Source organism: Stomoxys calcitrans, chromosome 5 (genome assembly GCF_963082655.1).
Source record: "Stomoxys calcitrans chromosome 5, idStoCalc2.1, whole genome shotgun sequence".
Taxonomy (NCBI): Eukaryota; Metazoa; Arthropoda; class Insecta; order Diptera; family Muscidae; genus Stomoxys; species Stomoxys calcitrans.
The window spans coordinates 151,990,577-152,014,936 of NC_081556.1; the positions used below are offsets into that span (position 1 = coordinate 151,990,577).

The 24,360-nt window shown below is 39.9% G+C and overlaps 1 protein-coding gene across 1 annotated transcript in view; it reads right to left on the minus strand.

Annotated features, from left to right (window-relative positions):
- Positions 1–24,360, minus strand: part of LOC106087883 (inositol-pentakisphosphate 2-kinase) — a 308,454-nt gene that overhangs the window by 34,039 nt on the left and 250,055 nt on the right. The window contains exons 3-4 of the mRNA XM_059370373.1: positions 8,552–9,270; positions 7,232–7,387 (exon numbers count right to left, since the gene is read on the minus strand). Coding sequence (XP_059226356.1) covers positions 7,232–7,387; positions 8,552–9,152 — 757 coding nt within the window. The 5' untranslated portion in view covers positions 9,153–9,270. The remainder of the gene's footprint in view (positions 1–7,231; positions 7,388–8,551; positions 9,271–24,360) is intronic.

The window sequence follows — 24,360 nt, forward strand, 5'->3', positions numbered from 1 at the left end:
TTTTCAAAGATCCTAATGCAAATAATACCCCTGCTGCCAATATTCTAAACTGAAAAGCAAAGAGTCTTACGTTCCAATAGAAGTTTGGCAGTACATTTAACTTTTGTTGTGCTACCGACAATTATCAGGAGATTTTCAATTTGCCACATTGAAGAGTTGTTCAAAGACAACTACAAAGAAAGCTGATGGTAGTCGAAGGTAGTAACTGCTGCATGTAGGAAAAATCCAAAACAAAACATTTGAGTTCAACTTGCAATGAGCGTAGACAAAAGGAATGGTCTGAGTCGATGATTGATTGTTTTGTATTTGTTATTGCTTACTGAGATCCCCAAGAGAGTAAAGAAGTTTTTATTGGCAACAAAGTTGCAATTTGAATAAGTTGTGATATGCATATCATACCCTAAGAGATTTGTCTTTTTAAAATACTTGAAACTTTACACAAAAAAAAAAGGATTTAATAATTTATTCGAAAAACTAGAAAAAGTTGTAAAAACAAGTAAAAGCGTGCTAAGTTCCGTCGGGCCGAATCTTATATACCCCCACCATGGATCGCATTTGTCGAGTTCTTTTCACGGCATCTCTTCTTAGGCAAAAAAAAGATAAAAGAATAGACTTGCTTTGCTATTAGAGCGATATCAAAATATGGTCCGGTTCGAACCACATTTAAATTATATGTTGGAGACCTGTTGAAAAGGTCAGCCAATTCGAATAAGAATTGCGCCCTTTGGAGTTTCAAGAAGTAAAATAGAGAGATCGATTTATATGGGAGCTGTATCAGGCCATAGACGAGATTCAGACCATAATAAACACGTATGTTGATGGTCATGAGAGGATCCGTCGTATAATATTTCACGCAAATCGGATAATAATTACGATCTTTAGAGGCTCAAGAAGTCAATATCCCAGATCGGTTTATATGGCAGCTATATCAGATTATGAACCGATTTGAACCTTATTTGGCACAGTTGTTGAAAGTCATAATAAAATACGTCACGCAAAATTTCAGCCAAATCGGATAGGAATTGCGCCCTGTAGAAGCTCAAGAAATCAAGTCCCTAGATCGGTTTATATGACAGCTATATCAGGTTAGGGACCGATTTCATCCAAACTTGTCACAAATGTTGGATATTATAACAAAATACTTGGGACAAAATTTCATTCAAATCGGATAAGAATTGCGAACTCTAAAGGCTCAAGAAGTCAAGACCCAAGATCGGTTTATATGGTACTCAAGAAGTAAAATAGAGAGATCGAGAAACTATCTCAGCACAGTTGTTGGAAGTCATGGCGAAATATGTCGTGCAAAATTTCATTCCAATCGGATAAGAATTGCGCCCTCTAGAAGCTCAAGAAGTCAAGATTCAAGACCGGTTTATATGACAGCTATATCACGTTATTGACCGATTTGAACCTAACTCACCACAGTTGTTGGAAGCCATCGCGAAATACGTCGTGCAAAATTTCATTCCAATCGGACAAGAATTGCGCCCTTTAAAGGTTCAAGAAGCCAAGACCCAAGACCGGTTTATATGGCACCTATATCCGGTTATGGACCGATTGGAAACATACTTGGCACAGTTTTTGGATATCATAACAAAACACGTCGTGCAAAATTCCATTTCAATCGGATAAGAATTGCGCCTTCTAAATGCTCAAGAAGTCAAGACCCAAGATCGGTTTATATGGCAGCTATATCAAAACATGGACCGATTTGGCCCATTTACAATCCCAACTGACCTACACTTATAAGAAGTATTTGTGCAAAATTTCAAGCGGCTAGCTTTACTCCTTGGAAAGTTAGCGTGCTTTCGACAGACAGACGGAATGATGAACAGACGGACGACTTAAATGTCATGACGATCAAGTTACAAGCGGCTAGTTTTGCGCAATTCGTCTAAGACCCCATAAAGTACATATATTCTTGATCATTTCGACGTTCTGATTTGACCTAGCCATGTCCGTCCGACCGTCCGTCCGTCTGTCGAAATCACGATAGCGGTGGAACGCGTAAAGAAAGCCGCTTGAAATTTTGCATAGATACTTATTATTGAAGTAGGTCGTTGAAGATTGAAAATGGGCCATATCGGTTCAGATTAAGATATAGCTCCTATATAAACCGATCTACCGATTTGACTTCTTGATTCCTTACAAGCCGCAATTTTTGACCGATTTGGCTGAAATTGAGCATGTAGGCTTTTGTTATGACTTCCAACTACTGTACCAAGTACGCATCGAATCAGTCTATAACCTGATAAAGCTCCTATATAAACCGATCACCCAATATGACTCATTGATTCCTTACAAGCCGCAATTTTAGTCCTATTTGGCTGACATTTTGCATGCGGTGTTTTGCTTGTGATTTTTAACAACTGTGCCAAAAAGGGTTCAAATCAGTCTATAACCTAATATAACTCCCATGTATACCGGACTCTCGATCATCCTTGTTTGGTTCCTAGAAGCTTTAATTATTGCTGGTTTGACAGCAGATTGGTATGTAGAATAAATTTAAGTCCTTCAACTAAATTTATTTTGTGTAAATTTTCAGCAGAATTCTTGATGGTGGGTTCCCAATATTCGGCCCGGCCGAACTTAGTTATATTTCACTTTTATACCTAAAGCAATAACACAAAATTTTTTCTTAGACAGAAACTACGAATGCTGATCTCCCGCCATATTGTTTGGAAACAAACCAAGAATTCAGTAATCATTTATTATTCACTTCCCTTTCCCAGACATTTCATTGGTATGTTGTAACCAATAGACGAACATCCTCCTCTTTTTGTGGGTGCTTGAGCTCTAATTAGATTTTTCCACAAATAATTTCCCTGAAATAATGCACTCCATACTTTCAAACGAATGCAACTACCCATAAGCTTCCAAAATATCCTGAATGTCCTGTTCAGATTAAGGCATTGGAAGCTTTCGAAACTAAAAATTTGCAAAATTTTTGGCCAAATCAACAAAGACGATGCATAGCCAATGCTTAGATTCCCTAATCTATAAGGCATGGCACATTCACATGCATATTGGCTATGACTTCTTTAGGCTCAGCAGACAATGCTGCGAGGGAAAGTAAAGCAAGAAAAATTCCAAAAACATTTCGACAGACAAGTAAATATTTGTACAGACATTTGAAAACAAATGTGGTAGAGTGGGGGGCAAAAGTTATGCGCTGATAAGAATATATTAAAATTTATTTCCGACAAAATATTTACAGAAAATCATATTAAAGTCGAAAATGGAAAAGGAAAGCCACAGATACCAACACACACCAACCACTATGGGACGCGTTTCGTCTTTGGTTAGAAGACGTTTCAACCATATTTGGCGTCATGGCTTCAAGGGCCGTGCATTAGTATGTTGTATTTGAATCGTATTTATTACGAAAACGCTCGATAACCCTGTCTATTAGCTGTACTTTTTCCCAATACATGTGTTTTCGTGTAATGACAGACTTTTTATCTGCGACAATTACACTACTTCCATGGTGCTCATGATTCTGCGCACCTGCTGGAAGATGTATTGATGGCTTCGGACGCTTGACAACGGCAACGGTTCTCGCTGTTGCTCCGTGTGGCCAGGTTCGAATCCCGGTCGAGCTCTGTCGAATTTTTATACCCTCCACCATAGGATGGAGATATACTAATTTCGTCATTCTGTATGTAACACCTCGAAACAGGCGTCTGAGACCCCATAAAGTATATATATTCTTGATCGTCATGACATTCTATGTCGATCTAGCCATGTCCGTCCGTCTGTTTGTCGAAAGCACGCTAACTTTCTAAGGAATAAAGCTAGGCGCTTGAAATTTTGCACAAATTCTTTTAATTAGTGTAGGTCGGTTGGGATTGTAAATGGGCCAAATCGGTCCATATTTTGATATAGCTGCCATATACCCCGATCTTGGGTCTTGACTTCTTGAGCCTCTAGAGGGCTCGAGTCAAGTTCTCGTCCGATTTGACTGAAATTTTGCAGGTGGTGTTTTGGTATGATCCATGGGGGAGGGTGTATAAGGGCTGGATAGGCTCAGGGCCCACGATGTGACGCTGACATAGGTTCCTGGGCATAAGGGGATTCCAGGAAATGAGAGGACGAATGAGTGCGCCAGGAGGTGTTCGTCTGCACCGGGTGGACCAATCATGCCTATGTGCCATTTGTCGAGCTACTGAACACAGTAGAGGGGATTGCCAGGGCGGCGCCGGTGGCGAAGTGGGACACGGTAGATGTTGCCGGCGCTTTGGCCGGTCATCGACCGGAGGAGGACGAGGGAATTGCTGGCGTTCGATAAGAGGTCGATGAGTACTTTGACAGGGGACATAACCGGACACTGTGCCATAGGCCGCAGGGCGGCGCGCATGGGGATACCGCACAATGACTTTTGTAGGAGTTGCCTCGATGAGGATGAGGAGGAGATTATTAAGCACTTGCTTTGTTCCTGTCCGCGACTGCAGAGACGTAGGCTCTCCTTTCTGGGAAGCCGTTTCCTCTGTGATCTAGGTAAACTTCTAAACGTACCTCTGGTATGTCTCCTGAGAATTGTTGAGGGAACAGGCTGGTTCCGAAGGGGGGGACACAGGCTCTGGCGTAGGTAGGTCCGTGCGGTTCTTCATCTCCCGATCGGGTTTCTCCACTCTTCCTGTCTTTTTTTTTTTGTCTTTTTATACCCACTATCGAAGGATGGGGGTATATTCATTTTGTCATTCCGTTTGCAACACAACACACATATCCATTTCCGACCCTATAAAGAATATATATTCTTGATCAGCGTAAAAATCTAAGACGATTTATCCATGTCCGTCCGTCTGTCTGTTAAAATCACGATACAGTCTCTAAAAATAGAGATCTTCACTATATCTTGATATAGCCCCCATATAGACCGATCGACCGATTTACGGTCTTAGGGCCATAAAATCCACTTTTATTATCCGATTTTGCTGAAATTTGGGACAGTGAGTTGTGTTAGGCCCTTCGACATCCTTCGTCAATTTGGCTTATCGATCCTTCGATTTAGGGTCTTCGGCCCATAAAAGCCACATTTATTATCCGATTTTGCTGAAATTTGGAACAGCGAGTTATGTTAGGCAATTAGACAATCTTCGTTAACTTGGCCCAGATCGGTCCAGATTTGGATATAGCTGCCATATAGACCGATCCGCCAATTTAGGGTCTTAGGCCCATAAAAGCCATATTTATTATCCGATTTTGCTGAATTTTGTGACAATGTGTTGTGTTAGGCCCTTCGATATATTTCCTCAATTTGGCCCAGATCGGTCCAGATTTGGATACAGCTGCCATATAGATCGATCCGCCGATTTAGAGTCTTAGGCCCTTAAAAGAAACATTTATTATCCGATTTTGCAGAAATTTGAAACAGTAAGTTATGTTAGGCCCACAGACATCCTTCGTTAATTTGACCCAGATCGGTCCAGATTTGGATTAAGCTACCATATAGACCGATCCGCCGATTTAGGGTCTTAGGCCCATAAAAGCCACATTTATTATCCGACTTTGCTGAAATTTGTGACAGTGAGTTGTGTTAGATCACTCGACATTCTCCGTCAATTTGGACCAGATCGGTTTAAATTTGGATATAGCTGCCATATAGACCGATCCGCCGATTTAGGGTCTTAGGCACATAAAAGCCACATTTGTTATCCGATTTTGATGAAATTTGTGACAGTGAGTTGTCTTAGGCCCGTCGACATCTTTATTCAATTTGGCCCAGATCGGTTCAGATTTGAATATAGCTGCCATATAGACCGATCTCTCGATTTAAGGTTTTGGGCCTATAAAAGGCGCATTTATTATCCGATGTCGCTAAAATTTAGGACAGTGAGTTAAATTAAGCCCCTTGACGTACTTCTGCAATATGGCACAGGTCGGTCCAGATCGGTTTTTTAGATATATTGGGTTGCCTAAAAAGTAATTGCGGATTTTTTAAAAGAAAGTAAATGAATTTTTAATAAAACTTAGAATGAACTTTAATCAAATATAATTTTTTACACTTTTTTTCTAACAAGCTAAAAGTAACAGCTGATTACTGACAGAAGAAAGAATGCAATTACAGAGTCACAAGCTGTGAAAAAATTCGTCAACGCCGACTATATGAAAAATCCGCAGTTACTTTTTGGGCAACCCATTAGCTACTATCAAGACCAATATTTTGTTATACACAATTGAACAATGACTTTTACTTATTAGTATTTGGTCCAAATCGGAACATATTTCGATGTAACTGCTATGGGGCATAAGGTATGGAATTTTCACCGGATTTTGATGAACGGTGGTTTACATATATACCCGAGGTGGTGGGTATCCAAAGTTCGGCCGGGCCGAACTTAACGCCTCTTTACATGTTCTTTTATTACATCTAGTACAAGGTCTCACACTTTCCCTTTTCTTGCTCTTTCTCTCTCTAGGGTACCACAATGGGCCAAACTGGCCTCCGAGTGAACTCACCTTTGGTGGGCGACCCATTTAAGCTAACCTAATATAACCTTGCCGGTTGGGGCGATGATCATTTGCAAAGAAAATCTCCTCTCTAACAGGCAAAAAACTTAAAAATGAAAAAATTCGTCAGAGCCCGGCCGATATTCGAACCTGGGCACACGGAGCAACAGCGAGAGCCGTTATAGCCTCGCCATATTTTCAAAATACGTTCTTCTATTGCCCCTTAACATAATTAAAAAGAGTTTAGCTGCCGGTACCTGTCTCATTTTCGTTTAGAGGGAAAAAATATAAAAAGATATGGTTCAAGAATTGTATGGAGGACATGACCACAGTCGAAAAATCTTTGGAATAAATCTATAGCATTTTAACGAATGAGGATATCCACACGAAACTTGACATACTGAATGTGGAGATGGTTTTTAATAATTATGCAAAATTTGGAGTTCCTAGTAGGTCCAGGGGCTGACTCTAGCATTTCAATTTTTGAAGTGCTGCCAAAAATGCATTTATAGGCTTATCGTCATGAGCTCGTAAAAACCTCCAAAAAACATGCATAGATGTCTGGAATATCTATAACTTGATAACTGAGATAATGGAGTTACAAATTTTTCTTTCAGGATTTCAGTCAAGATATCGCCGGCGTTTTTTGGCATTGCGACACTATTTCTTTACCAATTGCGCATCTGATGGTATACCATTAGAGCCCTTGTTAAGCATTTGAAGTAACACTTTTATTTACCACTGTAACTACAATAATTCATAAACTCAGAAACATACATACCTGGCCTGAAAGGCCTAATGTGCTCATTTATCCATTCCCTGTCATTGGGATTTGGCACTGCAACAATATCCGCTTCGAATACAAACTCATTTCCCAGAAGACAGCGTATGATACCAATATAAGCCACATAATGGTCCATTGTCAAGATTCCAACAGCTGGCTTGGAGCAACCACACCATCGCGCACACACAGGCCACAAAGGAGCAGAAGCCGTATTGTTGGCAAAATTTACGGTGGGGTGAAAAACGGAAGCAGCCGGAAACATAGAAATAAAATAGGAGAAAACAAACAAAAAAGTTGCATATAGACAAAAGCTAAACAGACGGTCAAACACATTTAGATGCGGCCCCATACGTTGGGACCAGAACTCCCAAGGATGGGATTGGAATTGGATGGTACGGTGGAATGGGCAAGCAGACAGCTGGGTGCAGCAAATGAATTAGCAATAATGCCAACCAAAAAAAAAAAAAAAAACTAACCGAATGAGGAACTTTTGTGGCGATAAGCCTTGGACAGGCGGCTGTAAAAGACCTGGGGATAGACAAATGGACGTAAAGACACACAGACAGGCCGACAGACAATCGGCTGAACAATAACTCTACCAGTGCAACATATCAGCAACAATAATAAATGAAAGCGAATGATATAAACACATTCCTTCGAAATTCGGAAGGCAAAACAAGAAATTCCAAATAAAATCATTAAAGTTTTCAAAATGGAATTTCAGAGGCGTTCCCCACGAAATCATCCCCCTAAAGCTGGCACTTGGAAATAAAGTTACATTAGGGTATACTGAATAGAATATAACCATAGACAAAGGACAGGTAAAGACTTTGAAACTCAAAATGTTAATAAAATGACTCAGTAATTCTCCGTTGAATGTCGCCAGGGTGTTTTAGACCACTTAATGTCCATGTGGAATTTGGGTGCTTAAGTTATCCAATTTGCACCGGATTCTGACGAAAGGGAGTTTTCATATATACCCGAGGTGATGGGTATCCAAAGTTCGGCCCGGGCGAACTTAATGCTTGTTTTACTTGTTTAAAATCATTGCTGGGTGGGTTGCCAACTTTTTATGTTGACATTTTGTTTTGAACAAAATGTCAAATGGTGTTCATAACAGGAGACTCATATAGCTTGAAACTTTAAAATTCCTAAATTTGGGCCCACTTTCCCCTTTCCCTTCGGCATACCCTAATGTAGACTAAACAAATATAATATTTGCTGCAATCAGCAGTTTGCCCCATAGCCAAAAAGGATACTTTGAGGCAATAGCGGGGAGCAGATTAGGATGATAGCATAGACATCCGAAAGTCATACCGTTCGTTTGGAATTGCTGTTGGCTGATGGTAGTTAAAGTCATGTTTGTTGGCTCCTGCTGTTTCAATGCAGGCTGTTCTTCTTGTTCCTGCTGTTGCTGTTCCAGCTCCTGTTTCTGGCATTGTTGTTTGTTTGGCTCAGGATATTTTGGGCCAAATGGGTTCTCTTGATGTTGTTGCTGGCCAGCTATATGTTGCAGTTGCAGTTGTGACTGTCCATGTTCAGATGGATGTTGTTGTTGTTGTTGACATTTTAGTTGAATTTTTGGCAAACGTAAAACTTTTTTAAATTGCGGTAATGCAAGCACCAAATTTGCATTACCCTCAGCACGATAGATCAACTCAATTTGGCTCAGTTCCATGCGAGGTTTTTTCCCATGCTGAAGTGTTTGCTGCCGACGGAGTTGCTCTTGTTGCTGCTGCTGCTGCTGCAGCTCCAACATTCCTTGCGGATTACCCAAACTGATACTGGGGCCTTGCAAATGTTGAGGGTGCTGATGTTGTACTGCTTGCCTTAAAGCATCCAACAGCTCCAACAATTCCTTTGGTGCCTTATTTGATTGTAAGCATGATGAAGCGTATGATGATGCTTCAGAAGCCATTGTATCTCTTCAATCTTCCTAACTTTGAAATTACCCCCTTTGGTTAGTTGTATGGTCTCGCTGGTTGGTTGATGGGGTTTTAGTTGCTGCCACTGTTGCTGGTTTTTGTTGAGAATCCCTACAACCAAAAAAAAAAAAAAAAAAAAAACAGGAAAAATGTTAGAAACTATATACAAGAAAATTCTAAACATTTTTGAATGATTAGATAAAAATACATATATTTCCAAATTTATTGCAGTAGCACCTCTTTGTCCACCTATTTGACGGTTTATAGTCTAGACATCTGAATTTAATAGGCAGAAATAACGTGCATGTATGCTTTTTTTCTCCACAGGCTGTGTGGTTCAAATATAACCATATATCGAAGTTGGGATAGTTCTTTTGTAGATGAAAACTACTTTCGGTACAGCAAGAATGTAATCCAACAACCGATACCGGAAGTGAGTGAGTCCTTAGTGGAATGTTCATGGGTTCGACTCGTCAGCATCCTAAAGCTGATTTACTCGCATCCTAATGCTACTCCGTCTGCATCCTAATGCTGATTTGTTCGCATCCTAATGCAGATTCGTTTGCATCCTAACGCGAATCGTCTGAATCCTAATGTTGATTCGCTCACATCCTAATGCTACTCGTTTGCATCCATTGCAGTTTTTACCCTGACGCGACACGTCCACATTCTAACGCTGATTTGTTCGCATCCTAACGTGACTCGCCTGCATCCTAACGCAACTTATTCGCTACCCAAAGTGACTCGTGGGCATCCTAAGGCTGACTTTTTCGCATCCCAACGCTGATTTGTTTACACCCTAACACAACTCGTCTGCATGCTAAACCTGATTCGCTAACATCCTAACGCGACTCGTTGGCTTCCATTGCAGTTTACACCCTAACGCGACTCGTCCGAACGTTTATTTGTTCGCATCCTAACGCGACACGTCCGCATCCTAAAGTGACTCGTCCGTATCCTAACGCTGACTTATTCGCATCGTAACGCTGATTCGTTTGCACTCTCGAAAAGAAAAGTGCGCAGTCAGAAAGTCTCGAAGCCCTAAGAATAACGTGATCGTTCGCATTGTAACGCAAATCGTTCGCATACTAACTGACTGATCCTTTTGTAGCAGAAATAACGCTAATTCGTTTGCATCCTAACGCGACTCGTCAGCATCCTAATGCTACTCGTTCGTATTCTAACGCGACACGTCCGCTTCCTAAAATGACTCGTCCGTCTCCCAATGCTGATTTGTTCCCATCCCAGCGCTGCTTCGTTTGCAACCTAACGCGACTCGTCAGAATCCTAATGTTGATTCGCTCACACCCTAATGCTACTCGTTTGCATCCATTGCAGTTTGTACCCTGACGCGACACGTCCACATTCTAACGCTGATTTGTTCGCATCCTAACGTGACTCGCCTGCATCCTAACGCAACTTATTCGCTACCCAAAGTGACTCGTGTGCATTCTAAGGCTGACTGGTTCACATCTCAGCGCTGATTCGTTTGTACCCTAACACGACTCGTCTGCATGCTAAAGCTGAATCGCTCACATCCTAACGCGACTCGTTGGCTTCCATTGCAGTTTACACCCTAACGCGACACGTTCACATCCTAACGCGACTCGTCCGAACACTTTTTTGATCGCATCCTAACGCGACACGTCCGCATCGTAACGCGAACTTGTTCGCATCGTAACGCTGATTCGTTTGCACCTTAGTGCGACTCGTTCGCACCCTAACGCTTATTCGTTTACACCCTAACGCGACTCGTTCGCTTCCATTGCAGTTTGCACCCTAGTGTGACACGTCCACATCCTAACGCAACTCGTCCGAACGCTTATTTGTTCGTATCCTATAGCGACTCGTCTGCATCCTAACGGGACTCGTCTGCACCCTATCGTTGACTCGTTCGTACCCTAATGCGACTCATTCGCATCCTAACGCTAATACGTCTGCATCCTTAACCTGATTTATTCGCATCCTAACAACGACTCTTTCGCATCCTAACGCATTTCGCTGATTCATTTGCGCCCGAATGCAACAAGTCTACATCCTAACGCAGATTCGCTCATATTTTAACGCAACTCGTCTGCATCCTAACACTGATTCGCTTGCGCCCTGATGCGACTCATTCTCATCCTAACGCTGATCCGTTTGCACCCTAACGCGACTCCTCTGCATCCTAACGCTGATTCGCTCACACCTTTAGGCGCCTCGTTCACATTCTAAAGCTGATTCGTTCGCAACCTAAGGCACGTCCGCATCCTGATTCATTCGCATCCAAATCTAACCGACCGAGTGCCTGAATTCTCAAGAACAGCAACCTACCGGCTAAAAGAGCTTTACTGACTGACACCACCCAACAAACTAGAACACCATTGAATTGTAATCACTGAAGTATTGAAAAGGATTTATAAGTGTTATTATTTAAGGATTGTGGGTCCTTCAATATACAAAAAATCTTGGACGGCTGCTGGTCTACCTCAGCCGGCGATACAATCACGTTATACAAGGCCCGGACACATCTTGTAACATGTGACCGAGAGTTGTCCAAAGTTATTTGGAAAACAGTGTATGGAAAGTTTTGGCTCATCCCATAAAGCGGCCTATACTGACTGTCTCTTCCCGGCACGGGATAGCTGTGAGCATCATACAGCAATGTGGTTCGATCTGTGTGGTATCACGAGAAGCTTAGCTACATGGCGCGTCCACAGGTTGCGGTTAGTGTAATGCTTCATACGGAGTAGCTGCAACGGCAGTCGCAGACAATCAGCGGAATCGAACGGAGAGTCTTGGTAAGGGGCCGGGCGGTTGCACAAATACTGAGTGCCTATGATGCTCGATATGACAAGACAGGTAATTGGCGCCTTTAAGTAACCAGTGGCCACCCTGATCCTGCGGCGATCGGTCCTTTGGACAGGAACGAGCTTGCTCACCTACTGGAGCTTGACGAGGATCGCCTTCTCCACATGAAAATGTGGCTACAACAACAGTAATTTTCTTCGACTTATGTCTGATACCGTCTTGAAATTAGCTTAACTATGAAACAAGGTTTGAGGAATTGGCTTGATTCATTCTTTACTTCTGACGCCACCATAGCGCAGAGGTTAGCATGTCCGCCTATGACGCTGAACGCCTGGGTTCGAATCCTGGCGAGACCATCAGAAAAACTTTTCAATGGTGGTTTTCCCCTCCTAATGCTGGCAACATTCTCGAAAGAAGTATCGCACTGCGGCACGCCGTTCGGACTCGGCTATAAAAAGGAGGCCCCTTATCATTGAGCTTAAAACTTGAATCGGACTGCACTCATTGATATGTGAGAGTTTGCCCTTGTTCCGTAGTGGAATGTTCATGGGCAGAATTTGCATTTTTGCATTCTTTATTTCAAGACCGAAGTATACTGGATTGGTGAAAGTATTGACTAACAATACTTTTACCATTCTAGTATAGCATTCACTTTGCTATGCATATTTTCGATGATTGCATTTTCAAGCCAAAAAACTATGTTTTTAATCAGTGCAACTAATATTGAAATGTGTAAGATTTTTCCCATTATGACTTTACTTTCCTGTTTTAGTATATTGGCCTCTTGTTTCCATATTGTGATGAACGTAGCTTGGAGTTAAAAAATAATAATTTTTTAACTATAACAAGTAAGAGCGTGCTAAGTTCGGCCGGGCCGAATCTTATATACTCTCCACCATGGTCGCATCTGTCGAGTTTTTTGCGCAGTATCTGATTTTAGGCAAACAAAGTGTAATGAATAAGGACGGAGGAGCAGCTATATCAAGTTATAGTCCGATTCGGGGCTCAAGAAGCAAAATCGGAAGATCGGTTTATATGGAAGCTGTATCAAGCTATAGATCGATTCTGACCACATTGCACACGTATATTGAAGGCCATGGGATGAGCCGTTGTACAAAATTTGTGCCAAATCGAATGAGGCTCTAGAGGCTGAAGAAGTCAATACCCAAGATCGGTTTATATGGCAGCTATATCAGGTTATAGACCGATTTGAGCCATACTTAGCACAGTTTTTGGAAGTGATATCAAAACACTATGTGCGAAATTTCAGTCAGATCGGACGAGAATTGCGCTCTCTAGAGGCTCCCGAAGTCAAGACCTAAGATCGATTTATATGGCAGCTATATCAAAACATGGATCGATTTGGCCCATTTACAATCCAAACCGACCTGCACTAATAAGAAGTACTTGTGCAAAATTTCAAGCGTCTAGCTTACTCCTTCGAAAGTTAGCGTGCTTTCGACAGACAGACGGACGGACGGACATGGCTAGTTCGACTTGAAATGTCACGACGATCAAGAATATATATACTTTATGGGGTCTTAGACGCATATTTCGAGGTGTAACAAACAGACTGACGAATTTAGTATACCCCCATCCTATGGTGGAGGGCATAGAAACACACAAAGTTTGGCAATGTTATATCCCTACATAAAATACCTGTACATTCACTTCTCCCTATAAAATAGACAAAACCAATACTTGCATACATTGCATATACATATATAAAGGATATGAAAAATATATAACTTGCATAAAATTTGCAAGTTTCATCTATTTTGTTGTTTCTAATAAAGTTTTGATTTTGTGCAAAAAATGGCTTCTTTTCTCTAGCACACATTCCTTCCTTCCATAAAATAATGATAATTTTTTGCGAGTCCTTGCTATGTTGGCTGCCAAAGAGCTTATCGTGTAGAGACTATGAATAACACTCCCATCCTTGCCGATAGATGTACAAGTAAACAGGAGCAATTTTTTAAATAAAATGAAATTGTTCATTTGGCTTTCGTATTAGGCAAGTTTTATCGAAAACAAACTGAACAACTCAAGGGTAGGTTTAATTACATCTACATTGACTATGGATTCCATAAATTTTTTCGAAATTTCATTTCACATTGAAAGTGAAATTCTTTTCATTATAATTAAAATCTGGATGATAAACTGATCTCTGTTGTAGCAAAGAATTGTGGGCTACCATAAAATTTCTATTACTTATTTTGACCTTTTGTTTGTTGTTTTGGTCGATATTGTGATTGTAAATCAATTACTATAACAATGTATAGTAAGGGTACATTAGAAAGAGGGCATTAAGATGAAATATATTTTGAGGACGTGCAGAAAATTTAATATTTACAAGATCCTGCAATGGAATCCCAATTTACAAGAAAGGATAAAAGTTCCCATGAAAGTTAATCTTATATATAAAAATCAATTTGTGTTTGTTTGTAGGTTTGTTTGTTTGTTTGTTTGTTTGTTTGTGTGTTCCTTATAGACTCAGAAACGGCTGAACCGATTTTCTTGAAATTTTCACAGATGGTGCATAATGATCCCGTGGTGAAAATAGTGTACAACATTTTTTGATATCTGAAGGGGGGAGCGGACCCTCCCCCTTACCCTAATTTTCAGAAACGCCAGATCTCGGAGATGGGTGCTGCGATTTAAGCGAAATTTTGTGTGCTCTCATATAGTACCTTAAAACTAAAAATTTGGTATCCAAATTTTGGATGGGGTACCAAAGGGGGGCTGCCCCACCCTTAATCCTACTAAACATATATTTAGACCAATCACGACAATATGGGACTCAAATAAAAGGTATTTAGGATGAGAAAATGTATCTGATATCCAATTATCGGCCCAAGTGTTTGGGGGACCTCAACAACCCCCAAAACCTCCCTAAATCCGACATATTCACTGACAATGGCAATATGGAACTCAAATGAATGGTATTTGCGAGTAGATTACGAATTTGATATCCAAATGTGGCATCCACCCCTTCCCCAAAGCACCTCCCAAAGGGAACAAATTTACGACCATTGCGATATGGGGCTCAAAAAAAAATTTTTGAGAGTAAAGCACGAATCTGGTATCAATATTTGGGAAAAAGTGTTTATGGGCCACCCCAATAAAACCACCCAAATAGGACGTATTTGCTAACCATTGCAATATGGGGCTTAAATTTGAGATATTTTAGATTAAAATAAGAATCTGATATATATTTTCGTGGCCAAGTCATTGAGTGGCCGCCCCATCCCTCAACAGGGCGAAAATTCATACCCACTTACGGGACTACTTTTCTGGGGTCCACAGCACCCCCCTAACCCACCAACCACCACCATGGGGCACTTCCCACTACAAAAAAACCATATATGAATATCGGGCAACGATCTTAAATGACCCTAAACCCTCCGAGCGAATTCATAGACGAATAATGATTATATGGAATTCAGATAAAGGCATTTATATTTTTATACTGTTTCTCAAGCTATATACACTCAAAGCTCTTTAATTGACAAAAAAATATGCACAGGATAATTTTGTTCCATGTAAAGTAAAAGAAGGTCCAACGGAGCGGGCCCTGTCCAGCTAGTTTACTTAAAATTCATAATTTGGAAACAAGTAAAATGGCATTAAGTTCGGCCGGGCCGAACTTTGAATACTCTCCACATCGGGTATATATGTAAATCCCCTTTCGTCACAATCCGGTGAAAATTGGATAACTTAAGCATCCAAATTCGGCACGGACATTGAGTGGTCTAATATATATGTCACTGTTCAATTTTGTAGAACAAAATATTGGTCTTTTTGGCAGATATATCCAATTATAAACCGATCTGAACCATATTAAGGTCCGATATAGTGAGGCTCAGAAAAACTCACTGTTTCAAATTTCAGCGAAATTTGGTAATAAATAAAGCTTTTATGGGCTTCAGTCCCCTTATCGGCAGATCGGTCTATATGGCAGTTATATCTAAATATTGTCCGATCAGAACCATATTTCGGTCGGATGTTGGGAGGTTTTAATCGACTCACTGTTTCAAATTTCAAGAGAAATTGGGTAATAAATAAAGGTTTTATTGGATTCAGACTCCTTATCGGCCGATCGGTCCTTATTGCAGCTATATCTAAATATAGTCCGATCTGAACCATATTTAAGTCGGGTATCAAGAGGCTAAAAATAATTCACTGTTTCAAATTTTAGCGAAATCGGTTAAAAATAAAGCTTTTATGGGCTTCAGACCCTTTATCGGCAGATCGGTCTATATGACAGCTGTATCTCAATATAGTCCGATCTGTACCATATATGGGTCGTAAGTTGGGAGGATTAAAACTGCGCACTATTCCAAATTACAGCGAAATCGAATTAAAAAAAGAAAGCTTTTATTGGCTTCAGACCCTTTATCGGGAGATCGGCCTATATGACAGCTATATCTAAATACAGTCCGATCTGATCCATATAGAGGTCAGATGTTGGGAGGCTTCAAATAACCCACTGTTGCAAATTTCGGCGAAATCGGGTAATAAATAAAGCTTTTATGGACTTGGGACCCTTTGTCGGGAGATCGGTATATATGTCAGCTATATCTAAATATATTCCGATCTGAGTTATCTTATCTTAAGTTACTCACTGTATAAAACTTCAGCGAAATCGGATAAAAAATAAAGCATTTATGGGCATTAGACCCTTTATCTGCAGATCGGTATATATAGCAGCTATATCCAAATATGGTCTGATTTGGCCCGTTCAAGAACTTAAGCAGCGTGCATCAAAAAGACGCATGTGTGCCAAATTTCAGCTCAATATCTCAATTTTTGAAGGCTCTAGAGTGATTACAACGGACGGAAGGACAGACGCACAGACACACAGACATCGTTAAATCGTCTTAGAATTTTACCACGATCTGAATCATATATACTTTGTAGGGTCTGAAATTGTTATTTCGATGTGTTGCAAACGGAATGACTAAATGAATATACCCCCTATCCTAGGGTGGTGGGTCTTCGACAATCTTCTTCAGTTTTACTCAAATCGGTCCAGATGTGGACATAGCTGCCATATAGACCGATCTCTCGATTTAAGGTCTTGGGGCCATTAGAGGTGCATTTATTGTCCGATTTCACAGAAATTTGACACAGTGACTTATGTTTGGCTTTTCGACATCCGTGTCGTATATGGTTCAGATCGGTATATAGCTACTTTAAAGACCAATATTTTGTTATACAAAATTGAACAATGACTTGTACTTATTAGTATTTGGTCCGAATCGGAACATATTTCGATATAGCTGCTATGGGGCATAAGGTATGCATTTTTCAACGGATTTTGACGAAAGGTTGATTACATATATACCCGAGGTGGTGGGTATTCAAAGTTCCGCACGGCCGAACTTGACGCCTTTTTACTTGTTTCTGTTATGTTGATACTCATGTCTGTTGTATACGTTGGTAATATCACTCAGTTTGGTTTTTTAGTTTGTTTTGGCAGATAAAAAGGTTAGTCGTGTTCGACGATTTTCTTACATAAAAGTTAACAAATACTTCCCATCTCTTTCAAACTACTAATTTCTAAACTAAAAGTTTCTTTAAAGACCATTATCTCTTACCGTCATCGCTTTTCCTGGAAATCACTTGAAAATCTGTTTGAATTCTATCAGTTGATAAACTTTGCACTCAACACAAATCCACAAAACACTTACACCTGCAGCATCCTTCCTTTGATCCTTGTCAATTTTTCCCCCTAACATAAACAATATGCATTTCCGACTCCATGAAGCGGGCACGTCTTTTCAACAAGTTAGCTTGTATTATTGCCCCCAAAAGCCTTGGGGACAGACAGGTTCTTTATACACTTCAACGCCTGGAAAAAAGGCTTCAAAGGAAAATCCACTGAAAAAAGGGAGGGAAAGTAGAAAAAAACCAGTTGACAAAAATGCAACTCAAAAGAGCAGCCACACCACTCACTCAGCCAGCCAGGTAAATGCAAATAAAGAAACCTTTGGCAAATCGCTGCAAAATGAGCCAAAAAGGCAGGCAAGCAAAAAAAGGATAACCGAACTGAAAGTATGACATCTTAACGATTGTGCAGTTTTTAGTCTTCATTGCCGCACCATAAAAAGAAGACGAGCAAAATGGAAATAAAACCCTAAAAACGTTTTGCATTTTCAATAACAATTTTATATTCAAATTTTCAATTCACAGGCAGATACGAAAAGAATCCATCCTGCCATTCAAACATCCTTTCAACATCCCACCAAATCAACGATCCAGGCAGTAAGCAGCAGCAGCAAGTGAACAGGGCAAGCAGCGCATAAGGAAAAGACACGAAAATTGAAAAAGCAAATAAAGCAGAGAAATATCTGCACAAAGACTCAAAACGTGATTGTAATGTAATCACCAATATTTGCTGGAAAACAGGACTTGGAAAGAGGGCGGGTGGGAGGCAAGCAAGCCAAGAACAAGGACAATTTATACCTTGGCCTGTTCGCTGTTGCAACTCCCGTTGGCTGTCCCCTCTCCGCTCTCGCCTCCAAAGCTAAATGGTGAAGTCAAAGATGCTGACAAAATGGCTAAGAAATGTATTTTTTATTGGAGTTGGCGTTGTTTGTAGCCAAAGCACTGACATGGCAATGAGGAAACGAAGAAAATCAAATTCCAAAATAATAATAAATATATTACAGCTATTTGCCGGGAATGAGTTTTTAAGGGGATGTACGTTTATTTGAAAAATTGAAATATTTTTGGGAAAAACCTAGCTCATTCAAATTCAAGTTAAATAAGTTCGAAATTTGTATAACCTATACCGCAATGTTTATAGCTGCGAAATTTTGGACTTAGACGAAGTCTTAGTGGTGTTAATACCCAAGCTGGGCAAGGCCTATGGCAATATAAGCCTTAAGTCCTTTCTACTGAAAAACCACTAAGGAAAGGCAAAAGTCGGACATAGCTAAATCAAATCAGAAAGTGATTCTAAGCCGATCCGTATACTTATCAATGGGTCTAGCGCTTCTCCTTCTTAGCGTTGCAAACAAATGCACAAATCTATAATACCCTGTACCACAGTGGTGGTGCAGGGTATAAAAATGATACTATGTTCGGCCGGGCCGAATCTTATATACCCTCTACATTGGATCGCATTTCTTTCTTTGCCCGGCATCTGTTTATAGGCAAACAGAGAATAACGATTACAATTGCATCCTAAATGGGTTCTAGAATTAAACTAGGAGATGCATTTATATGGCAGCTATATTTGTATATTGAACATTCTTACCATACTTGTTGAAAGTTATAACAAAACACCTCATACAAATTTTCGCTTAATCGGATAAGAATTGCGCCCTCTAAAGGCTCAAGAAGTCAAGATCCTAGATCGGTTTATATGCCAGCTATATCAAGTTATGAACAGATTTTCACCATACTTAGTATAGTTGTTGCAAGTCATAACAAAACACCTCATGCAAAATGTTAGCCAAAACGGATATGAATTGCGCCCTCTAGAGGCTTAAGATGTCAAAATCCCAGACCGGTTTATATGGCAGCTATATCAGGTTATGAACAGATTTTGATCACCACTTGCAGGAGCAACTGAAAATATTGCATCTGTTAAACTGTGACCACCTGCTTACACCTGTGCTAAATATCATTTTGATCACACCATTTTTGCTTATATGTAGCTACTAGCATTCCGGTGGTCCGCTTCGCTACCTCCGTTTTTGGTACCCCTTTTAGTGTAGGACTTCCAAAAACCCAGGTCACTCAGTTCGTAAGATTATGAAGTTTTGTAAGAATAGGGTATACAATTTCAGAAATCTTTCCCCTTCTGTAAAGAAAGTACCAAATAGTACCAAGAAATAATCTATAAGTCGCTCAATATTTATTACCAAGGTATAAATAAAATCCAAATTTGAGCTCTTTAGCTCAATTCGTAAAGAAAGTGTAATTTTGTTCGTTTTAGTACCTAAATGTACGATTTTTAATAATCTTCTGATCACCCAAAATTTATACCCATAGTGTACTTGTATCACAATTTTGAGAGCTTTAGCTCACTCCGCAAGGTACCACTTACACATTAGTTACACTTAGTACATTTTCTTCCATATGTCGTATTCTTCTCAAGACTGCGATATTTTTCAAATTGCTTAATTTTTTCAGTCCCCGTTCGATGTTGGCGAATATAAGCCAATTCGTACTATTTTGCACTTTTTGGTACCAAAAAGTACGAATTTTGAATGGATCACTTAGGAACCCATTAAATCTTAGTTGCATTTATATGTCGAATTTCACACCTATAGCTCCATCTATGAAGAAAGTAACAAATTGTACAAAAATTTGGAAATGAAGAATAGATCATTTAGCCACTCATAAAATATTTCCTACTTTTATCTGGATACCAAATGTCAGACCTATAGCTCCATCTGAACACCAAGTACGAAATGGTACCAAAATGTACGATTTTTTAATAGAACATTTAGTCACCCATCATGTATTTCTTTGTGGTACCTTCATGCCAAATTTCGGACCTCTAAATCCATCTATAAAGAAATTACCAACAAGTACCAATTTTCGTACCAAAATGTTCGAATTGTGATAAAAACATTTAGTCGCCCATCATATATATCTAAGTGATACCTACATGCCATATATAGAGCTCTAGCTTCATTTGCACAGAAATTACCAAATGGTACCAACATTGGTACCAAAATGTATGAATTGTAAAAAGATCATAGTCACCGATCATATTCTTCCTAGTTGTACCAGCATGGTACAAGCTGTAAAGAAAGTACCAAATGATACCAATTTTGGTACCAACATGTATGAAATTTGAACAGATCATTTAGTCACCAATTATATATTTCCTAGTCGTGACTAAATTCTAAATTTCAAACCTCTAGCTCCATCTGTAGAGAAGGTACCAAATCATACCGATTGCGTTAATAAACGTACGCTTTCTCCCGTTACCAGTACTATTTTTATACCCTCCACCATTGGATGGAGGTATACTAATTTCGTCATTCTGTTTGTAACACCTCGAAATATGCGTCTTAGACCCCACAAAGTATATATATTCTTGATCGTCATGTCATTTTAATCCATCTTGCCATGACCATTCGTCTGTCCGTCAGACCGTCCGTTTGTCTGTCGAAAGCACGCTAACTTTCGAAGGAGTTAGGCTAGCCGCTTTAAATTTTGCACAAATACTTTTTATTAGTGTATGTCGGTTGGTATTATAAATGGACCAAATTGGTCCATGTTTTGATATAGCTGCCATATAAACCGATATTGGGTCTTGACTTCTTGAGCCTCTATAGTGCGCAATTCTTATCCGATTGGAATGAAATTTTGCACGACGTGTTTTGTTATGATATCCAACAACTGCACCAAGTATGGTCCAAATCGGTTCATAACCTGATATAGATGCAATATAAACCGATCTTAGGTCTTGACTTCTTGAATCTCTAGAGTGCGCAATTCTTATCCGATTGGAATGAAATTTTGCACGACGTGTTTTGTTATGATATCCAACCACTGCGCCAAGTATGGTTCAAATCGGTCCATAACCTGATATAGCTGCCATATAAACCGATCTTGGGTCTTGACTTCTTGAGTCTCCAGAGGGCGCAATTCTTATCCGATTTGAATGAATTTTTGCACGAAGTATTTTGTTATGATATCCAACAACTGCGCCAAGTATGGTTCAAATCGGTTCATAACCTGATATAGCTGTCATATATAAACAGATCTGGGGACTTGACTTCTTGAGCTTCTAGAGAGCGCAATTCCTATCTGATTAGGCTGAAATTTCGCATGACGTTTTTTATTTATTTTTTTCAACAACTGTGTCAAATAAGGTTTAAATCGGTTCATAACCTGATATAGCTGCCATATAAACCGATCTGGGATCTTGACTTCTTGAGCCTCTAGAGGTCGCAATTATTATCCGATTTGCCTGAAATTTTGTACGACGGATCCTCTCATGACCATCAACATACGTGTTTATTATGGTCTGAATCGGTCTATAGCCCGATACAGCTCCCATATAAATTGATCTCTCTATTTTACTTCTTGAGCCCCGAAAGGGCGCAATTCTTATTCGAATTGGCTGGCATTTTACACAGGTCTCCAACATATAATTTAATTGTGGTCCAAACCGGGCCCTATCTTCATATCGCTCTCATAGCAGAGCAATTCTCTTCTTATATCCTTTTTTGCCTAAGAAGAGATGCCGGAAAAACAAGTCGAAAAATGCCATCCTTGGTGGAGGGTATATAAGATTCGGCCCGGCCGAACTTAGCACGCTTTTATTTGTTTTCTTTTTACCCTCATCCGTTTGCAATTCAAATTTCAAAATTATATTTCTATCCATCCGCTCTGTACAAAGTTCACCCATTTCGTACCTTTTTGGTACTTTCTTTAGTACCTACATGTAAATCCTCAAACTATATAAGTCACCTAAATACTGCTAAATTTTCCATTAACATTCCATTAAGGAACAGGGGATAAGGGGCGTCCTTTTTTATGCCAAGCGCGAAGGGCGTACCGCATAGCGAGACCATTTGGTAGAGAAGTTTTTGACATGGCAGGATACCTTACAAATGTAGCCAGCATTAATAAGGGGATAACCACCGCTGAAAATTTTTTTGGTATTCAAGCCTGGAGGCCCCCTCGGCGCAGAGTTTAGCATGTCCGCCTATAACGCTAAACGCCTGGGTTCAAAGTCACCCAATTATGATCGCCATAGTTCGCCATAGTTTGCCTACTCAGAGATCTAGTTCAATTTACAAAGAAAGTACCAAATATAGTACCTATTGCGGTACTAAATGAACTATTTCTCCCACTTCTGAAACGTTTTTCCAACATTTTTTTACCAAACCTTGTTGTTGACGCCAATCTCAAAAATGCCTTAATTTAAATTTATAGCAACTCAATTTTGTATCTGTCAGTTCGTAATTATTGATAGGGTTAAGTAACGTAATTATTGTTAGTGTTTAGTAACTAGTAATTTTTAATTAAATGTTTTTAAAATGTCAAGTAGCGTCCTCATTCGCCATATTCTTAAAGTCCATAAAAATTTGCAAGTTGGCATATACGCGGTGTTGCGGATTCAGGAGGAATATTGCAGATAATTATTAAAATCTAGTGGTTTTCATACCAAAAAGTAGGTTACGTTTTTTTTTTGTTATAATTTTTGTATTTTTACTTGTATGTTTTTATGTAGGAATTTTAATATAAATGCACTTGTGAAATAAATCAAGTCTTTTGTGGAACTGGTGTATTTTATTCAAAATCCCGTGGAAACTGCTAGCTCTGGCAAATTGCCTTCTCAACATTTTAAAATTCTTTTTGCCGAATACTTCGTCTCCATCTGACTCACCCATAGCATCAATATTTTTGCCAATCTCGCAGTAAGTACAATGAATAACGACATTACAACGGGTCAACCACAAAATGATAATGGTTGCATCCTATGTCCAAATCCCCCTGACTCAAACATGTTATCTTGCATGGAATGCAAAAGAGTATTTCATAAAATTTGCCTTAAAAATGCCAATAGAACGAATCAACTCTGTCCAGACTGTGCAGACCGCAGGCCACCTTCGCCTACCCATAGTATCCGAAGCCATTCCTCTGCTGTCTCGCGCCAATCTCATGCACGTAGCATTCAACTACAACTACAGCGTCTTGAAGAAGAGAGAAATCTCAATTTAGAATTTCTAAACAAAAAATATGACCTTCTGCAGGAAGCTGCAACCGTAAATGAAAATTCATCAACTAGTTCTCAATCGGTCCAAAACTGGGTCAATCAACTTCCCAATCATGACCAGCAAGCCGAATCAGCCTTAATGTCTACCAACAACAATGGTGTACATGCGCAGTCCACACATTTGTTTGAAGAAACGTCTTACTTGGATATGCCTAATAGTTCAGCAGAACGAAACTCCAATAGTGAAACCACTCGTGGTACGGGACAAAATAAAGTAACAACTGGCAGTGCTACCCAATTACCGCCCAATTCTACTAACCTGTGCTCAGCAGCTTGTAACATTGCAACTTCAACGATAGGCAATACTGCACCGATTGCTGCAGTGTCAGCCACCACCAATAGTGGAGATCAAAGATATCTGCATACGCAGACTGCTTCGCTTAATCCCAATGCGGTAACTTTCATAAATTTACCCAAAAATTCTTATTTTAACACTGCAACACAACTTCCACCATCTGTTGCAAGTGCACCCCGCCAGAATTATCCCGAAAATACACAATCTTTTATTTATCAAGCACCCATTTCATCTACAATGCGCCCCCAAACGAACAGTTTCAATAGCACATCCCAATTTCATAATAGCAATCTACTGCAACAAAGCAGCATCAATGCTAGACAATCTGTTCCCAAGGAACTGCCAATATTTTCCGGGCACG